The sequence below is a fragment of the Gossypium hirsutum genome, chromosome D05 (assembly GCF_007990345.1).
Source record: "Gossypium hirsutum isolate 1008001.06 chromosome D05, Gossypium_hirsutum_v2.1, whole genome shotgun sequence".
In the NCBI taxonomy this organism is placed as follows: Eukaryota; Viridiplantae; Streptophyta; class Magnoliopsida; order Malvales; family Malvaceae; genus Gossypium; species Gossypium hirsutum.
This window is the reverse complement of record NC_053441.1, coordinates 6626580-6648797: the sequence shown is the minus strand read 5'-3', so window position 1 is coordinate 6648797 and position 22218 is coordinate 6626580. Positions and strand designations below refer to the sequence as shown.

The 22218-nt window shown below is 32.3% G+C and overlaps 1 protein-coding gene across 2 annotated transcripts; it reads left to right on the top strand.

The window, feature by feature from the left end:
• The first annotated feature begins 17525 nt into the window (after positions 1–17525).
• On the top strand, positions 17526–21683 carry LOC107906669 (BEL1-like homeodomain protein 1). Of its 2 annotated transcripts, none has more exons than XM_016833736.2 (5): positions 17526–17844; positions 18264–19364; positions 19859–20235; positions 20331–20391; positions 20492–21683. In XM_016833736.2, the coding sequence occupies exons 2-5, from the start codon at positions 18444–18446 to the stop codon at positions 21296–21298; spliced, it is 2166 nt and encodes a 721-aa protein (XP_016689225.1). In that variant the 5' UTR covers positions 17526–17844; positions 18264–18443; the 3' UTR covers positions 21299–21683. The 2 variants fall into 2 exon arrangements, with proteins under 2 accessions (XP_016689225.1, XP_016689226.1); XM_016833737.2 differs by having other exon boundaries at positions 17564–17894.
• Positions 21684–22218: the final 535 nt, after the last annotated feature.

Here is a 22218-nt window from a genome sequence, read left to right as displayed (position 1 = left end):
TTTTTTCTTTGTATAGGTTAGTAATTTATGTGGGGAAATGGGTTAAAAAGATTCCAATTCAGAAGGCATAATATTGTTCAGCTTGGTGGCAGTAAAATATACATATATTTTTTTACTCAGAAAACTCCTTGCTTTCTGCTTCTTTAAAGCATTGGTTCATGTTTGAGCAGAGGGAAGAGTGTGATTTACTCAATCAAACATTAAAAAATAAAGAAAGAAAACTCACCCCTACAGTGTGATGATAGCAAGTTAATGGACTCAAATAAAATCAATGAAACTTATCATTCAGTAGGGGCCACTTGCATAATAAAGTTGGGCCTAAAGAAAAACTACGTTTCAAAAAGGAACTTCCCATCACAAGTCGACCAAATATGGGGCTCCAACGTTGCCCAGAGTAAAGAGATTGAAGTCCAGGCCTTGTATTATTGGATTTGGATAGGCAAGACCATATCTTAACCAAATGAAATCAAACTTATATTATATATTACCTTAGTTGGTAGGTATTAGGTAACGTTCTTATTGCAATGACTAAAACATACAGATTCAAGTATGGTTAAGTATGTATTATTCTTCCCATTTTGATAATACAATTTATATACATGACACTTAATCACTCTTTCAAAAACATTATTTTGCTCTTTTTAAATTTCATGTTAAAGATTCAAGCATGTTTAAGTATATATTATTCTTCCAGTTTTGATATTACAAATTATATATATCACACTTAATCACTCTTTCCAAAAATTATTTTACTCTTTTAAATCTCATGTTAATGCCTATGTTAAAGTGCATATAATTTCTACTACATCAATAAAAAAATTAAAATAAAAGCCTACAAGTTAAAATATTCTTACTTTAATATTAGAATCAAGAACTTGCACGAGTAAAAATAGCAGGTTAAGGGCTTATTTAACTACAAAAATAGTTTAATGGTTTGTTTAAATAAAATGTAGTAGTTTAAGGTTCCTTAGTATATTATCCAAATTTATATACACATAAAATATACTAAAAATTCTACCATGTGTGTATGCTTGTGGAAATCACATATCTAGAACATAGGTGCATGTTTAAAAATAACATATAAATTTGGTGAGAGAAAACATTTATGTTAAAAGTTAATATTTTTTAAGTTTACTTAAGAATTATTATTATTGATGTAGTGGTAAAGAAATTGTTTATAAATTCATTAAACATGAACTCAATCTCTAGACATGTTAAATTTCGTTATTTTATTTGAAAACTATATAAAAGTATGAAAAGATAAAAATGTCATCAAAATAATAATAATAATAATAATAATCATTTTCTAATCGATTTGATATCCAGTTAACCTATGGCACCTATTCAATCAAGGGTTTTATTAATAGTATATATACCTATTAAATTTTATATAATATCAATTATTAAATTTTATATAAAGGAAAAACATTTACAAAGCATGAAGATATATGGACATGAGCACAATCCATATAAAATTGGTAATGGAAAACATGACAGCAATTTATAGCACTTAAAAATTACTTAAAACCTAACTTATGTGTGTTTAGATGGTTAGTATAAAAATAACAGTAGTGGTGAGATTAAATATTGTAACGATATTATAGCGAGAAATAAAAAATATGTTAAATACACCGTATCGCATCCAGTCGTCCATCCAAATCCACCTATAGATAAGTAGGATGTAGGTTAATAGTTTTATTTGAAAATTGAGTTAAATCCCCAAAACATTGTTTTTTTAAAAGAAATTGAAGAAGAAGGTAGAGAATTCAAGAATAAAAAGGGAGATGAATAAAGAAGTCCTTGGAGTATAAGGGAGACAATTGAGACAACCGATGGCTTTGTGTCACTTTCATAAACTGGTCCTAAAGAATTTTAGTATCTTGTGGAGCAGTTTTGAGAGCTTTGATCGTATGGAATTAATTAAGTAATGCAGGAGGGAAGAAGATCAAAAGATTTAGGAGAATAAATAAATATATGTTTGTTTATACTTTGCGAAACATCAGCAAACCTCCTAAGCCAATGTAGAAAGTACAAATGCAGCAATCCCAATACTTATTTAACTATCAACTCTTTTTTTTTATTCATCATCATCATCAAAGGTCATCAAATCTAAAAATAAGACAGGGAGCTTAAGATGTACGTTGGCCAAGTGGCCTTTAAAACTTGATTAGTTTATAGATGACATGACATAATTTTCATGCTATTGTCCAGGCCACATCCCTTTCACCCTTTTTGTATTTTTGGGGTCCAATCACCCCTTTCTCTGTTTATGCACAGCCTGGTGGATGGAAGGAATTTCTAAAGCTGCGTTAAGTAGTAAATATTTATGTATTAAATTTTAATTTTAAAATTTTATATATTTATAAATGAAAATTTTTATTTACACGGGTGTAAAATATTTACATTGATGTAAAACTTTACCTTCCTTCTTAATTTTGTTTATGATTGATATTTTAACAATTCAACTATTGATTTTTATGCTTCATTCATGTAAATTATGCATGTTAAGTAATTTAAAGTAAATAAATTTTTATTTATTTGTTTTATGCAAAAAAAAATAAATCATCAAATATATATTAATACAGATAACATTTTAAATCTATTTGACAGATATATTGGATTGATTTGAAATTTTACATGCATAACGAGTATAACTATATTTATACATTCAACGGTTAAAACATTAAAATATCAATCGTAAAAAAAATTATAAAAATTATATTAGTTTTTCATAGATGTAAGTGGTTGATAGATATATTGTTGTTATATATATTAAAAAAAAAGAAAATATATTATTGGTGGTGTTACACATCAATGACCACCAACTCGAGTCCTAGTTAGGATCTGGGTCACCTACCCCTAACTCGAATAGATCCCACCAGATGATTGATTGAGAAGCGAATCGCAAGAGGACAATAAAGGGAGTTTATGGACCTAGCTCGCAAGGCAAGCTCACGGATCTAGCTCACATGAACCAAGGGAAGGCCACGGTATCAGTGCGCATGCGTCCAAGGAGCTCGCAGAAGGGGGACCGCACGCTCCACAGGCAACCTAGGGTGAAACACGTGTCCAGCAGGCTTGAAGTCCACATGGAATGTCAGTGCTAGGAATAAAAAGGATCACGTGCTCCGCAAGTGACTCAAAGTGAAACACGTGTCTAGTAGGCCTGATGCCCGCACAGAATGTGAGTGCTAGGAACAGCGGAATCAGGACAAAACAATAAGATTATATTGTGAATTTACTCAACATGCGGCAAAAATGGGTATAGATGATTTGAAAAAGTTGGGGTAGGGCTTTTCAGTCACAAGACAAAATTGGTACTTCCTTTTTCTCCCATATTAAATATACAAGTTCATGAACCTGTTTCTTAACTAAATCATTACTTGACTTCGTTTTGCCTTTAAAGAAAGTTAGAGAATGCAAGTTGAATAAGGGGCAATGGAAAAGATCTAAAGTGTTCACTATTCAGCATCGACTCCTTTCTTATCTAAATCAGATTCTGGGATTAATATTGCTATATTCTGAAGAACAATACTTTTATGCATGCAGCCCAACTATTATGCTTCAATTCAAGGATTTAATTCGTGTATACTGATTAAACCAATTCAAAAATGGGGATGCTTCCATCAAAGGATTTAATCATTTTAATCTTAATACAAATGTAATTTTCAGCATACAAACTATTTTTGAGAATAGAAATGATGAAAAAGCTTTGATTGAAGCTTTGATGTAAGTTTATTGATTTACCCATTTACCAATAATAACATAGAACATGTCAGTCAAAAATAAATTAACAAATTTCTTCCCTTTCAATCTTTTTCACATACAAAATATCAAAGTTCAAAAGTACTAAGATAAGGGTTTTATTATTATTATCATCATAATCATTTCTGATTAGCAGTATAAAGCAACATGGCTTGGGGAATACTTTCTATTATAGAAAACTATAGGAAATTGTCGGAAAAAAACATGCATAGATACATCGAGAAGGACATCGTAATTACTATGTATATTAGCTATGATGCATTTCTTATTATAATCTCTGCACTAGTTCATCAGTAGGTACCTTTTGACTCCCTTGTATACCTCTTTGTCTCGGTTGAACCCAAATAGTAGTTGCAATTAAACAACATTTTTGTAGTTCAGTTATGTTTGTTGTTGAGTGTGATTGTGACAATTAAATTCCAAGTTTACCCCAAATTCCGACAGTCCAGAAATATGTAAAATAATATCAATTTCTACCCCAAAATATATATACTCACGATAACTAAATGAAAATTTTCCCCTCTAACTTTGAAATTTGAGCCTGATTGTCGCTTAATTTGTTGAAAAGCGACCAAAATATAATAAAAGTCTTCGCTTTTCCAGGGGGCCATTAGAAAAGACTTTGGAACCACAGCAAACATGATTGGGTTTTCAATTTTAATTATTAAATTAAAAAGAACCCACCTTTGCTAATTTAATCACCTACAATAATCTAATTACTATTACCGAACAGTGCAATTTATTGAGTTTGAATTATTCCTACCACTACAAACAAATTAAGAAGTTTGGTATTTATGAATTTTAAAATAGTCAAATTTTTGAAAATTTATTGCAACGATTACAAATTAGTATCTTCTTTATTTATTTATTTATTTATTGGTGCATAGAAATTAAATGTTTTTTTTTCAAGGAGTTGTAAATACAAGTAAAACTACAATTACAAGTTATTGATATACAATATCAATGGAGATAGAAGAGAAGAGAGGGTGGAATCGAAGAAACCGGTTTATCCATTATAGGGTTGAGAATCGGAAAGAGTAGAGGGACTTAGGAAGAGGTGGTAAAAGATTTATAGGAAAATTTATCCATTATAGGTTTATCCATTATAGCGTTTTGAGAAAGGAGCGAAATCCTCCTACTGTGTTGATCATTAGGGTTGAAAATTTATAGGAAAGTGAGGGTTCCTATCCAATTATGCCACTTATTGTGTTCTAAATGATCCAATAAAAGGTTCAACCGGATCTAAATTGAGGTAGGAATACAACACAAACAATACATAATTGAATAATTAAAGCATTATAAAATCATTATTGGATATTGGAATATATTTGGAGACAATGTATATGAAAAGTGAATATATGAATTGAAGACCACAAATGTACCGAAATCTCATTGGATGAAATTAGTATGTTAAATGGTAGTATATTAACCGATTGAAAATTTATATACAATAAAAATACTATGGAAAAAAAGAAGATAAAATTTATACTAATATTAATTTGGTTAGTAATGCGATTTGTTTAGAAAATCGGATAAGATATAATTGGAATCGCACGCAATTATCTTCTACTTTCCTTTTAATCATAAGTGATTTTCAATCCAAACCCATTTGATGAAGTGTGATTTACTATTTGAGTAATAAAAATACATTTTTAATAAAATAAAATTTTCAAACAAATAAACCAGGCCAAATGTAACTATAAATAACCTATCTTTTAGGATGAATTTGGCGTACACGTTTTTCTAATTACAATTGCAGTTATCGTTAATAAATCATACAATTATAATCAAAACTAATTAGTTACATGAATAAATCAAATTATAATTACAATCGGTTAGGTTTGGGTTTATGCATGATACTGATATACTTTATATTTATCTAAGCTCAGTCCGACCCGAAACATGGATCTAAATTTTTGTCTAAACTCATCTATATTTATAAATGGTTAACTCAATCTGATTTTAGACTCACCCATATTTTAAAAAAAATAAAATATACAATTGTAATTTAATATTTAATATTTTTTATTTATTAAAATTTGTTATATAGTCACTTTAATTTTATATACTATTATAGATTTAATTTTATGTGTTATAAATTATATAATATATAAAAATAATATAACATAACATAAATCATTACTAACTTAAAAATAGGTTAGGCTGGGCTCTAGCCATGAATGTTTAAACCCGAGCCTAGCCCATATTATAAACTAGCCTAATTTCTTTTCCTAAACTCATTTTTCGGCTCGAATATTTTTGCCTATATCCTCCCAAATTTCATATGAACATTCGAGTTTGGACAGATAACCTAGTCCATAAACAGGTCTACGATCAATACATTTATATAATTTCAATCAAAATCAGTCATTATAATACACAAATGAACGAATTCGCGGTTAAAATATATTTGTATTTAAACCAAGTATATATATATAAATAATAACTGTATAAACCATATTTAAACGTGTAGAGATTCAAACCTAAAATTGAAATCTTCAAAGTCTCAAACTTTACCATTAAATCATTACCTTAATTACGAATCTAACGTACGCGTTTGCTTCCCATCCCTTGGTACACTTCGACAGATAGGGGGTACATAGTTCCAAAGAAATTTACAAGGTGTCACCATAAAATACTAAAGATTATACCTCCATCATCAAACACCTCATATGTTGCCACGTGTCAGAATAGCGCAGCCGACACGATTCTCTCAAGAATATTATTATTTTATTATAAATCCATCCATCTATGTATCCACAATACAAAAAACTATTGTACTGGGAAGGCCCACAAGTTCCCAATTGGGTAATCCATTAAATTTTTGGACACGTGGAGTCCTCTAAGTGATGGTGCTTTGGACCCCTCTCATTGGGAGAATGCCAGAATCTTTAGCGTGGGTCCGCACTTACGCGAGCGTGCTCTCGATTAGACGCGTGTAAATGACTCTATTTTTTAAGCATTTATCAAAAAGATTGTGGGCTCCATATGTGGAGAAAATGTGATCAGATGCCGACGCCTCTGCAAGACGATTATCGTACGGTGACTGGACCCGCATGTTTTGGCCTATCTTTAGCTTTCGTGTGGAGGAGACTGCCACGTGGGTCCCACTGCTTAGTTTAGATTATTATTATTATTTGCTATATAAATAATAAGTTGGTTTGTATTACGTGGGTGTTTATAGATCATATATCCGTCTATTAGCTCTAATCATTCAAATTAATGTTGATGAATGAGCAAAAAAGTTTTGTTCTTTTAACAAAACCAACCACGCTGCCAAAATGTTATTTATACTAAAAATTATATATTTCCTGTCACACCCGACAAATTATTTATTTTATGGTAAATATTATTTCATTAATTTACAATAATTCACATGACATGTTTAACTAATTTGTTATAAATTAAAAAACTTGAATCTTTATTTTGACATGTAATAAGGATTGTTTCAAATACTAATTTAGTATGAATTTAAATCTATTAGTGTATAAAAAAATAAACTTAAATCGTTGAATTAGATGATGTGAACATATAACTGCATACTTTAAACTAATTCCATCATTTAATATGCTGGTCACAAAAAAATTAACAAGGAGGGGATGAGTTGTGCTGAGGTTGAATCCTGATTTTGAGCGACTAACCTTCAAAATGGTCATTTGACTCTATTATTATATATAAGTAATATATTGGAACATTTCCATTACACTGCCAATCGACGATGAAGCATCTGTGAAAGAAGTTGCCTGCATCAATGAAATCTCAAGATTTAATGTGAAAATTCATATATTACATATTGGTGACTAGAGTTAAGAATTTTTTTTTTCACAGAAATATTTTTATCTTTTCCAGTTTAATGGTTTAAACATAAATTTTGCCTCTATGTCTTTCATTCTATCATTAAATATAATTGTTATTTTCAATTTAACTCTTTAATTGACATGGCGAGTTAAGCTGAACCAATTACTTCAAGTTGCTTGTAGAAAATTTTGTTGCTTCAACATGTTGAATCAATTTATTTGATTAGTCCAATAACACATGAGTCCCCAAAAATAAACATAATTTAGGTATGCAAGAGCGTAAAGACATAAGATAGGGATGTGAATTGAGGGAGACTGTTGGAACAAAAAACATGATAAGAAAATGTTTATTTTTATATTTTATGTTGTAATAGCCCGTTTTCAATGAAATTTGAATAGTAGTTTCGACCCCACAAATTCGAGTCAGAAAGAAAATTTATTTTAATATTATTGCATGGTCTGCATTATGATAGAGAATTCATATGAAAATTTCGTTACGAAAGTTATACCGATTACATGTTTAACTATAGAAAGGATCAAATTGCAATCATATCCCGTTTTTAGTAATTTTTATATTTCCGAGATCGTAATAACTTAATCTAGTTAATTTGGGGATTAATTTGCAAAGTTATCAAAGTATTAAAATTTTACCATGGATAAGTATGCTGAAAATTTGAAATTTATGGTAGAAAATGAAAGGTTGTTGATAGATAAATAACTTTTGTAAAGGAAATTTTCAAGAAATTGTGATTTTAGGACTAAATTGAAAAGATGTAAAATTCATAGGAAATTTTTGAATTTTGTGAAATATAGGGGTTGTAAATTTTATATGAAAATTTTGGTTAGGCTTGGAATCATGATTAAATTGCATGAATTTCATTTTCCGCGCCTAGGGACAAAATTGGAATTAATCAAAAGTATAGGGGAAAAATGTTACTTTTTCCTAATATGTAAATTGGATTGAATTGGATATGAAATGTGTTAAATTCATTTATATATATCCAAAATTATCAAATAAGGAGCTAGATCGAGGAAAATAAAAAGTGTTAGATGAGTAGATTTCTATATACGAGCAAGTGTCAAATTAACTTCGTGCAACTAAATTGTGTATATTTATATGCTTGAATTGAATGTTGTATATGTGAATTGTATAAATGCTTTATGTATCGAATTGATCACATGTCCGATAATGCTCGATAAATAATGAGTTCCGTTTGAATAAATGAAATTTGATGGATACATGATTTTTTGTGTTGGTTGTGGTCCTGCATATGTTGCGGACACACCATAACTTGAAAAAGCATCTTGTTATAAGCGCTCTCGAGCTTCTCGTTATATAGTTACTACGAGCATCCCGATCGGTATTGATCGTGCATATGTTGTGAATATACCGCAGTTCTTTGTGAGCGTCCTGTTATATAATTGGTATTGATCCTGCATATATTGCGGACATACCGCAACTCTTTATGAGCGTCCTGATATATGACTCTTCATGAGCTCCATATTATATGGCTCGCTTGAACTTCCTGATATATGGCTATCCGGAGCTTCCTAATAATTGTAATAGCTCGATTTTTAGTGATGTCAAAAACAGTGGTTCGAGACCACCAAATTTGGCAAATGAGCTCATAATTTTTATTATTTAATATTTACGAGCCAAATTAGGTTTTTAAAAGATATTCGAATTAGTAAATTTGTGGTTATAATGATTTATTAGATTAATTGATGTAGAAAAAGAGGTGTCGAGACCTCAGTGTTATAAATCAAGCCAATAAGGTAGTATTAAAGTTTCGTTGGGAATTTTTAACGTTTTGGTAGTCAATTAATTAAAATGGACTAAATTACAAAAAAGGTGCAAAACTTGCTAAAGTGATTGAATAGTCTAAGTCGTAAATAAACGAGGACCAAAAGGGAAAATAGACCCATGTGAATGGCTGAGGCAGCATAACATGAAAAAAATCAAGGATTTTATGTGAAATAAGGGAAAAATTTACAATTTTTCCAAATTAAAGAGAAATAAATGGGAAATTGAAAATTCAAGACAAATTCATCATCATTTTCAGCTTAAAAACAATCATTGAAGAGGGTTTAAGCTGGTTTTTCATATTTTTGCTTCATATCCGGATAAATCAAATACGGAGATAGATCGAGGTAAAGAAAAAGTGATGGATTAGTAGACGTCAATTCACGAACATTTGTCGAGGTAAGTTCGTGCACCTAAATTGTGTATATTTATATGCTTAAATTTGAATGTTGAATATGTAAATTGTATAAATGTCATGTATGTGAATATAATTTACCTCATATCCGATAATTCATGATAAACGAATAAGTCTCGATAAAATGAATAAAACTCGATTGGATACAGGATTCTGTTTCCCGAAATGATAATGTTCCTGCATATGTTGTGGACGTACCATAGCTCAAAAGAGCGTCTCGTTACAAACCCTCTCAAGCTTCCCGTTATAGTGTTCTTGCGAGGTTCCCGTTAAATGCTCTTCTGAGCATCTAGACTTGTTGTGCTTTGCATATGTTGTAGATATACCCACGCTCTTATGGGCGTTTTGTTTATAGGTTCTTTGTGAACCTCCTGTTAAGGTGCTCTTCGGAGCTTCCCAGTAGTGCTGAACTTCTCGTTATATGGCTATCTGGTGCTCTCTATTAAAGTGCTCTTCGGAGCTACCCGATGTAGGCTCTTTGTGAGCTTCCCGTTATAAAGCTCGGATAAGCTTCCCGTTACATGGCTCAATGAGCTTCCCGTTATAGTGCTTGAGAGAGAGCTTTTTGTTTAAGTGCTCTGATGAGTACTCCCAGACATGAATTGAAGGATTTTTTATTTTTACACTTTATGTGTACTACCCTTGTATCCATCGAGATTTCAAAGGATTCAACAGGTGAAATTTTGACATGAAGACAAGTGAAAATCAAAATGAAATCAATATCTGAAAAATACATAAAATGCATGGAACTTGGTATTTGATGAGCTCATCTTTGGTATTGATATTTACATGAAATGATTAACTAATATATTTGATGAGATTATGTGCTTAGGCTATGACCATGTTGTTTGGAATGCATGAGTATGTTTACTTAGTGTACAAATGAATGGTAAGTTTACTTCCCGTTATACAAACTTACTAAGCACTAAGTGCTTACTCTGTTTTATAGTACTCGAAAGCTTGTTGGGTTGGAAGCTTGGCGGAGATTACTCACACTATCCATCGACTCACTTCGGTATATTTATGACATTATTTTTGGATATAATGGCATGTATAGGTTTGGTTAGCCAAAGTTGACATACAAATATTTTGGTTGTAAATAGCCATTGGAATGGCTTAGAATGAATGTGTTTTGGCATATTAACATATGAGTTAATTGCATGTTTGGTATAAGTGCTTAATTTGGTTTATGAATATTAGTATGATATCAAGTAAATGTGGTCAAATAGATAAATTCACAAACATGGATTATGAAGTGATATGGTAAGTATGAGACTTGAGTTTTATATGTTTCTAAATGTTTTAGATTGGCTTTTGGATGTGTTAAAATGTTTGTGTACGTGAATGATCAAATAGGTGAGAAATAAGGCTTCGAAATGTACTTATTTTGTCCACACGGGGAAAGACACGGGCGTGTGTCTCAGCCATATTTGACACACGGCCTAGCACATGGGCATGTATTTTAGCCGTGTGTCCCATGCATCTTAAAATTTTAAAACAGAGTACTTGAAATTGATCACACGGCCTGGCACACAGGCGTGTGACTTACCCAAGTGACACCTGCATTTAATTAAGTTGCAAGTCAGAGAGTTACACGGGTTAGGGGCACATGTGTGTGCCCTACCTCATATGCCACACGGCCTGAGACATAGGCATGTCACTTGGCCGTGTGAGCCACACGGCCTAACCACACAGGTGTGTAATCCTTGAACCTAGGAAAAATTTTGAAATTTTGTGAAATAGTCTCTGAGTTCCCGATTTAATCCCAACTCCTTTCTAATGTATGATTTGGGCCTGGAGGGCGCATAGAAGGGACGATATGGTTTAATTATAATTAATTTCTGATACAATTGTAACATAACATGAAATATCTGAATATGATCTGTAAATTCTAGTAATGCTCCTAAACCCTATTCTGACGACGAATACGAGTTAGGGGTGTTACAATAATAGCTCTTCGAAGTTACCCGTTAAGCTCACATGAGCTTTCTGTTTCAAACCCTTATAAGTTTCCTGTTATAGCCCGAGTAAGCTTCCTGTTACATGGCTCACATGAGCTTCCTATTATATGGATCGAGAGAGTGCTTCCTGATTATGTACTCTAATGAGTACCCCTGAATATGAATTAACGGATTAGAGTTTTGTACATTTTAAGTGTACTACATTTGTGTCCATTGATATTTCAAATAAATTCAACGGGCAAAGTTCTGACATAGGCTAAACTGAACTTGAGATGATTTGTTATGAAAATGTACATGTTATATGGAAATATTATAAGAAAAGTATATGTATAAGAAAGTTATTACATGATGAGCTCATTCATGTTCCTTGACAATTGTGTGAATTACGATGACTAATATGTTAACTTTAATAGAAATGAATGGTAAGTTAAATTTCCAGTTATACGAACTTACAAAGCATTAATTGCTTACTTTGTTTTTTTTCTCTGTTTTATAGTACTCGAAAGCTCGTAAAGGTTGGAAGTGGGTCGGAGCAAGATCACATTATCTTTCAGCTCATTCCGGTATAATTACTGAAATTACTTTTCATATCATGGCATGTATAAGCTAAGTTATGTCAAATGATAAAGTGTTTTGATTGTAAATAGATATTGCAATAGCTTGTAATGATCATGTTATGATATATATAAGGTATTATCATGATTGAGGTATGAATATGATTATGCATATATGCATTTGGTATCTAGGTAAGTATAAGTTTTGGATTGACATATTAATAAATTGTCTATTGGGAAGCCTAAAGGTACTTTGGTTGTATGTGTAAAATGTCAAGATTAAGACTTGAATATCTTGAATTGGTGGATGAATGTGTTAAAATGTTGATGTGGGTGGAAGATAAGTTTGGTGAGAAGTAAGGCTTGGAAATGATCTTATTTTGTCCACAAGAGTAGAGAAATGGGCGCGTGTCTCAGCCGTGTGTGACACACGGCCTAGCACGTGGGCGTGTGTTTTGGCAGTGTGTCGCCTGCATCTTAAAATTTCAAAACAGAATGCTCAGGTATTTTCACACGGGTAAAGAGACTGGTGTGTGACTTGGCTGTGTGAACGTTGTACCTTAATTATGCAAGTGAGTATGCTCACACGGCCTAGCACACGGGCGTATGGCTCGGCTGTATGAGTCAATATGCAACCTAAATTGGACATGGGCTGAAACATGGCCGTGTGCTCCACATCGAATGCCCACACGGCCTGAGACACGAGTGTGTCACTTGGCTGTGTGAACCACACGGTCTGGCCACACGGGCGTGTGCCCCCTGCACATAAGGAAAATGTTGAATTTTTGTGAAAAATTTCTTAAGTTCTCGGCTTAATCCCGACTTGTTTCTAACGCATAATTTGGACATCGAGGGGCAATTTCAGGGACAATATGATTGAATATGTTTAGTTTCAGATATGAATAGTAAATGATATGAATTAACTGTATTTGTTCTGTAAGTTCTAGTAATGTTCTGTAACCTTATTTTGACGATGGATACGGATTAGGAGTGTTACATATGTACTTAAAATTTTAATATAATATTTTATAATTTGTAGCGTACGTACCAAAATTCAGATATAAATCTATGAAAAAGAAAAAGGGAATGAGATGTTGCAAAATGAGGGGTGGAAGGGAAATGCACAATCAGGGGATTGGATTGATGACTTTGAATATATATATGCGTAAGGGAGGGGTTTAGGTTTAGGGTTTGGGAGGGCAACAGATGGATCAAAACCAGAACTACAGTGGAGAAATTAAAGTATGTATGATGAAATTGTCCAACATGCAAATGCAAATGCAAAAGCAAAAGCATCTCACTGCATTGGATGGATGTCTCTACTTCTCTAATCTTCGTGTCACATCCATTTTTACATTATTATTATTACGCTATGTACTACGAGATTGACATCACTCTTAATTATAATTTTCCAAAAATATAATATCTATTAAATTACTTTTCCTTTAAGTAATAAATTAAAGTGGGAACGTTCTTTATAATATATAGAAACTGATTAAAATTTTGATCTATAAAATAAGATTTTATAATAATGTATTTAAAGGAGGTAGGGCATAAAGTCAAAAGAAATTGTGTGCCATCATAATGGCCATCTAGCATTGACAGTTCCATAAATTAATTGCCCACCAGATTGACTTACTTTAGTTATCTCTCTCTTTTGCGATCAGATGAATCCATTTTATAAAACAATAATATTTGAAAATTTTAGTTGATAAAATTGATAAAAAGCCCCATCACTATCGCTCTTTAATCGAAATGAAAAATCATTGTAACCTTGCTCTTCAATCTATTTTACTTAATCTCTTTTCATTAGTCTGTTGATAAGACATGATTGTTAAATGTTAACTAATGATGGTACTAATGATGATTATTTAAAGTGAAAGCCCACTTGTCGTCCCGGTTTCAATATCAACCCCACTGCCTCTTATCTTCATCCAAAATAGGTCCTTCTCCCATTGCCTTAAATCCTATATTTCTATCCCTCGCATTCTTTTTTTTTTTTTTTATTTCAAGAACAAGTGGATTTGAAATTAAGCTTCATCTCTCTCTTTCTTGAGTTTTATTAAATCCATTTTTTTATTAGTTTTCCTTATTCATTTTCAAATAACTTTTTAGCACATTGGTTGTGAAATTCTTTTGAACTCCACAAATCCTTCAATTTTATTTTGAATTTTTTTTAAAAAATGAATAAGACACATGGAGAATCTCAAATTTTCATCACTTGTGCCTATCAAATAATTACCTTTAAACGCCGATTGAGTCTTAACTTGATTGACATGAGCATTGTTGCCAATACAGGAGTACGTGGGTTCTCGAGTGCGTTGAAATGCATTATCCTTCTATTTATAAGTTGGGGAAGGGCTATAGATAATTCTAGGCATGTAAAAAAACAATTACCTTTTTTCTAACTTCGCTTTTCCTTTTGTTAGTCGAAAATATAAAAATAAAAACCATAGTAATATTTAAACCTAATTCTAAACGACCATGATAAAGACAATGTGGAGTGAATTTAATAGCTAGTTTAGTTATTTAATATATTACATGATGAGTATTAAAAAAATTAGTCATAATATGCTGAAGATTTAGTATAAATCACATAAGTATTAAATTAAGATCTTTTCTAAAAAAGCTTTTTTAAAAAAAATAATATGTGGCTAAAATTTATCAAGAGACTTTAGTTTGTAAAGATCAACTTCGGCTTGCTTGCTTAATTAATCTTATAATCCATATATTTAAAGCATTGTTGTATATTTTTAGATGTTATAAACGTATTTAAAATAAGTAAAATTTTGTTGATTAAAAAAAATCCTAAAATTGCATCCTTAAATAAATTCCAGATTTAGTCAATTTAATTTAATTTAATCCCATATTTTTTCAATCTTAATCAAGTTAAAAAATTTTAATCTTAATCAAATAATAGCCGCTAATTTTGACAAATTAAAAATTTCTATTTCAATAATCTTATATGGAAAACATATTATTTTCACATAAGACTCAAAAAAAATCAAGTTATTAATAATAAATTTTAAAAGAATAAATTTAAATACTATCATTTAGATTACTAAATCTGAAATTTACATAATAGCAAGAATTCTCCTTTAAAATATTATTTTGTAAATCTATAAAAAGTAATACTTAAAAAAATAATATTCATGCAATTAATGAGTTGAGTGTGATGTGAAATGTTGTTTTCATTTTAAGTTTATTTTTCGTTTTCTTTACGTGCTGATTTTTGGTAGCGGTCTTTTCTTAGTGGAAAAACAAGGCAGTGTAGCAGCTGACTTATGATTTATGAAAGATCTGCCTAAATTTTCCTTCACATTAAAGCGTATTCATATTATTACTAACATTTTTAATTAAGTTGGTAACACGAGTTATTTAGACAACAATCTAATTAAGAAAATTACGAGAGTATATTTTCTTAATTAAAATAATATTATTATTCGAGAATATTTTAGTTTATTCACTTTTTAAAAAATCAATTAAAATATGCATACGATGAGATTTAAACTAATACCAATTGCATTAATAAAATATTTAATTGATCATTCAACTAAAGCTTTATTTTAGTATTTTTATACATTTTAGTTTATTATACACACTCTATCACCCGTTAGTGGTATATACTAATAATTTATATTAGTAACATATTTGATTGAGTTTGGTGTCGTAAGTTCGTCACGTTTTAATTTCACATTTATTTTTGTTTAGTAAATTATTAAATTATAAAATAAAAAAGTTATATTTTTATCAAATTATAAAATAAAAAAGCTATATTTACTTTATGGTCCTTAGTTTCAGTATATAAATCAAAATATACTAATTAATTAATATTTTCTAGTGTTATAAAAAATAAAAAATACAGAGGTAAGGTTGGGGCGGTAGACAAAACTTGTAACATCGAAGAGTAACTTGGTCAGCGGAACTATTGACAGAATCGAATGAAAACTAAGTCAAAACCTTGACTCTACCTTGTTCTTAACTATATCTCTCCCAAGGGCCGCTGCCTCTTTTATCTTCACCCACGAAATTAAATTCACAAAGCACTACAATATTCCATCTTTTTCCTCTTTTCGGAAGAAAAGACAATATTTCATCATTAAATTATTTGCTTTCTATTTATAATCATCTATTTAATATGAATTATTGGCATAATATCCACGTGATAATAATGTGTGGGCTCAAGTTTTGGTCACATAGATTTAAGATTTAAGTGTGATAAATTAACAACTGAATTTAATTTATAAAATTTATTGGGTATATTTCTTAAAATTAAATGATTAGATTATTTAATATATTTTTTTTATAATTTTCTTTTTATTTTGAATTACCTAACATACTTAAAAAATTAAAGCAATTAGAATTATCAAACAAATCCTCTCCTACAAGTTGAAGTAGTAAAGAAATTAATTTATCAAAATTTATATAAAATATAAAAGACTTTAAATGCATTGAAAAATGCAGAAACAAAACATGGATATACCTGAATTATCAATAAATTAAACATGGTTACATTTAAGATTACAACATTAAACAATAAATTAAATTTTAGTACATTGATAATTATCAATTCATTGTTAACTAGTGTATTCAATATATACTTTTTGATGTTAACTAATTTCTATTAGATGGGGAATATTATATGTACTCAATACTTTCTTATTGGTGGGTGTTTTGGAGAGTGGATATCATTGTGTGTTTCTCAAGTGCTTTATCTTCTACCTCTTTGCATCCCATTGCTACCACACACACACACACACACACAAAAGAATAAAGAATAAATAAAAGAAAAATATATATCATAAAGGAAAGAAGAAATAAAAAGCAAATGCAAGACAACAAGATATTTGGAAAAAAAACTTTTTTTTAAAGAAAAAGCACCAAAGGTGTTGGTCACTATTATTAAGGGGGGAAAAAACATTCCATCGCAGTTTATGTAATTCGTAAAAGAAAAACACTTGCACGTGATTTTTCAATTATTTTTCTAGTTAAATAAATAAAAATATTTGAGCATAAGGATATGTATACTTTAATTTTTTATTCACTCGCACTTCAAACTTATGATATATTTGAATATTTTAAAATTACAAATAGTTCATCCCCTGTCCTATCAATCGGACATTAACGTTTAAACAGGGTATTAAAGATAAGATTAAGAAAAAAGGGGGGGGACTGTGCAAAAAGCAAAAGCAATTTATCCAACAGTGAATTTATTTTCTTTTCTTATTTAAATCAACGCCAATGAGAAAGCATGAAAATCCCATAGTTTTGAAAGGAAAAAAAAATGGAAAAAGAAATAAAGTGAGCATCATTTTTTCCCTTCAGAGTCGCGAGTGTTGACAGCAATCACATCTCTTTCTCTTCGTTTTTAGTTGTATTATCATATATTTATAATCATTTGAGTTGAGAAAAATTGGAAGGAAAAAGAAAAGCAAAGAATTTGAGTCCGACAAGATGGGCAAAAAACTATTAAAGGATTTTTCTTATACGATAGAGATTCAGACATAACGTGTCCGTATCTGCGGTTAGATGCAGTTGATCATCTCTCGTATGTACTTGGCCTGTCTCTCTGCAAAATTAGATCGGGGAATATATTGTGTACTTGGCCTCTGTCTCTGCAACAATCCATCTCTTTTCATGCCCTTTCTTTTTATTTTATTCTTTATCAGAAATCTGTTCTTTTCTTTGATTTCTTTTTTGTGTCTTCTCAATAATTTTCTTTTGTCTCCCTCTCTCTTTCTCTGTCTAAATATAAACAACTTTCTCCGATATTTTAAACGTTTAGCTTTTGTATTCACATCCTTCCTCCTTGTTCTTCACTTTCTTGAAACATACAACAGTTTTTTTTTTCTTTTTTCTTTAAAAGTAATTGCTATGTTATATTATAGGGTTTGTATTCATGAAATCGATACCGTGTTTGTTTGCTAATATATTTGTTGTGGGTTCTTACCCCCTTTTTTTTTCCAGGTCATGTTCAGAAAAGAAAGAACCATGACCTCATCAGAGTGTAATGAATTGAACATCAAAACTAGTGGTTTCATTTGTTAACCTGAACTGAAGTCAAGCTGTTGTCTTTACGAAGTTCCTATACACTGCAACGAGTGAGGGTTTTTTTAAAAAAAAAATATTTGAGGTTTGAGATCAAGCATGGCGACGTACATTCATGGGAGCTCAGAATTCCAAGCTGCTCCTGCGGCGTCTGATGGGATGCAAACACTCTATCTCATGAACCCAAACTACGTACCTTATTCTGACACACACCAACCAGCGACTGCCACAAACATGTTCTTCTTGAACCCCGCCGGTAACTCGCTAAACCCCATAAGCTTGCCCCACGCGCCACCTTCTAACCACAACCACTTCGTCGGTCTGCCTCTCCCGTCACCAACTCCAACCATCGGACCTTCCAATTCGGATGAACCCAACCGTCCACCACCCCTTTTCTCCGGCGTTCACCATAATTTATGGGGCTCAAGTATTGATAAACAGAATTCATCGCCTGGAAGTAGCAGCCATCCTCAGCTCGTGTCGGCAGTGGCTACGGCAGGTAACTCGAGTGGGCCCCTCGACGTTATTTCGCAGTTGGGGTTACGTCGGTCGGGGGTGTCACCGAGGCAAGGCTTGTCCCTGAGTCTATCATCCCAACAGGTGCCTTACAGGTCAAGTAACGTCGAAACAGTTATCCAAGGACAACCTGAAGTTCCTCTTCCACCAACAACGTCACTAGCTGCAGATGATATGAGGATATCTGGGAGTTCACCGTCGACGGTTTCTGTAGTTTCGAATGGGATTTCCGGGGTTCAAAGTGTAGTTTTGGGATCAAAATACCTGAGAGCAGTACAAGAGCTCCTCGATGAAGTTGTTAATGTGGGGAAAGGGATAAAGACTGACCCGTCTGGAGGGACCAAGGAGAAGACAAAAGCGGCCAAAAAAGAACCGGTGGCTGCTGTGAACGGAGACGGTTCAAGTGCCGCTGAAAATGGGGTTGAACCCGGACCTGAGCTCACCACAGCACAAAGACAGGAACTTCAGATGAAGAAGGCAAAACTTGTGAACATGCTTGATGAGGTTTACTTATATTTAATTTAATTTATACATTTTGAAAGGGAAAAAAATGCATTCTTTAATATCTCAGAATTCATCAGGGAAAGAATTGTCATTCTGCAACAGTATGACCTACCTCTAATGGAAATACATTTACCAAATACCATATTAATTTGATTAGTTCAAAATCTTACCGTGCTTAATATTCAACAGACAAGATATTGTTTGATATAATAAATGTGTATAGAATTTGGTTAGTTTGGGACCCCTCTTAGTCATGATCAAGCAGTCGAAAACATTAAGCCAGTCATCAAAACCGGGGGCCAGTGTTTTCTCTTTTTCTATTGCTTCATTCAGTCTAGGCCTGCATGGTTGGCCTATAGGTCAGCTGACTGCCACTAGACTGGGTCCATTACCTGCAAAATTTAGATTTAGGACAAACTGTGGTACCTCTAGTTGAAAATATTTGGGCACTTTAAAGGTGAATTTTCATGCAAATTTGTACGTTTGTTTTGAAGGTGGAGCAAAGATACAGGCAGTACCATCATCAAATGCAAACGGTGGTCGCTTCATTCGAGCAGGCAGCTAGGTTGGGTGCTGCGAAATCATACACCGCCCTTGCTTTGCAGACAATTTCGAAGCAGTTCCGCTGTCTTAAAGATGCAATATCTTGTCAAACTAAAGCCACAAACAAGAGTTTAGGGGAAGAGGATTGCTTAGGTGTTAAAATGGAGGGTTCAAGACTAAGATATGTCGATAATCAGATTCGACAACAGCGGGCGCTGCAGCAGTTGGGAATGATCCAACACCATAATGCTTGGAGACCCCAAAGAGGATTGCCTGAACGAGCTGTTTGCGTTCTTCGTGCATGGCTTTTCGAGCATTTCCTTCATCCGTACGTTCTTCTTTCTTTTAACCATAAATTCTCTTCTTAGACTATATCTACACTGATATTATCTCATTCGAAATGCGTCAACTTTCTGACTGCAGTTACCCTAAAGATTCAGACAAACACATGCTTGCTAAACAAACAGGGCTTACAAGAAGCCAGGTAAGCTGGCCTCTCTTTCAACTTCAATGCATTGTAGTTTATCTTGTATTCATAGGGAAGAAATGAAAGCTGATGTAGTTGGTACATAATTGGAATATAGGTGTCGAACTGGTTTATAAATGCTCGAGTTCGGCTCTGGAAGCCAATGGTTGAAGAAATGTACATGGAGGAAATCAAGGAACAAGAGAGGAACACTAATGGCAGTGAAGAGATCAATGCTAACAAAAATGAGCAGCAAATGGAGACAGGGTCTAGTTCAGGTGGCCAGACTATGGATCAAGTTAAAGCTCAATCCAAGCCTAGAGCCATCAGCCAGAATAACAATAATAGTATTACTTCCCATGCCGATCAATTTTCCAACTCCACAATCTCCACATCTCCCATGGGAGGGTCCCTTGTGCAACAAACATCATTCAATCTCATTGGGTCATCTGATCTCGACAGGGGGCCGAAAAAGCCAAGGAATGAGTTGCAGAATTCTGCTTTCGGCATCCTTCCAATGGAGATGGAGATGAAGCAAGGTGAAACGAGGGAAATCAACATGAGGTTCGGTGATGAAAGGCTATTCAAAGACCACAGTTACTCCTATTTAAGTGGGACTGTTTACAGTTCCATGCGAGAGGTTGGGAGGTTCAACCATGGGCAACAGTTGCCACCAGGATTTCATGGAAACAGTGGCGTTTCCCTCACCCTTGGCCTTCCCGATTGTGAGAACCTCTCTCTCTCCGGGAACCACCAAAACTTCGTACCAAACCAGACTATTAATGATGTAGAAGGAGCAACCCAATCTGACTTTTGCGCCATCAACACCCAACCACAACCTTCTCATTCCACCACATATGACACCATGGAGATGCAAAGCAGGAAAAGATTTGCGGCGCCTTTGTTGCCTGATTTTGTGGCCTGAATTACAAACTCCATAATCCCATTGCATTTCACTTCTTTTTCCTTCCCCAAAACACTTTGGGTGGAGTTTAAATCATGACTCAACAACATGAATCAACCAAATATCCGTTCCAAGTCCCAGTTTCTATTTATATCATGTTTGCTCTAGTTTTATAGGAAGAAGGAGATCTAGTTAGTTTATATATAGGTAATACACTTATATATATATGAAGGTCATTAATATGTTTTTGCATGGTTTAGGATTAAATTACTTGTAAGATTGCGCATTGTATATCATTATCTTGCTGATACATTTGGAAATTGATATTTGAAAGATTTTATATGTGGATAAACAACTTGGTTAGCGGGTGTGAATATAATCAAATAAAATTTCATTTGTTAGAATATATATTAATTTATAGTGCCTTTGGGGGTTTTCAGTTTTAAAGCAATAACACATGTTTCAATACATGATATTTCATAGGTAGAGTATATATATAAGCATTGACTATATGCATAACAGATACGATGCATCTATATATATAGATTAAGGCATAAAAAGTATGAAATGAGGTTTGCCTTAGATGACATCTTCTTTCTCTTTATCAGTGATGATGGAAGGTATACTTAAACGTAATGAAAGGAAGTCAAACTGGTTTCTCTTTTATACTTGAATAAACTTGTATAAATTAACATGTGATTTTCGTGGTTAGGACACACCAAACTTTGAAAGTTTGAATAAGCACTCTTGTTTTTCATTTATTTATTAAAAAAAAACAGTTCATTTAATATTAAAAAAAATTAGTTCATCTATTTGAAAAATATGGCTTGGGGAAAAAAATTTGTACTGTAATTAAGCTATATCACCTCAGGTAGAATTATTATAGTATAATTTTAACACTGGTTTTATTACGTGGAAGTAAAATAATTCATTGTTTGCTT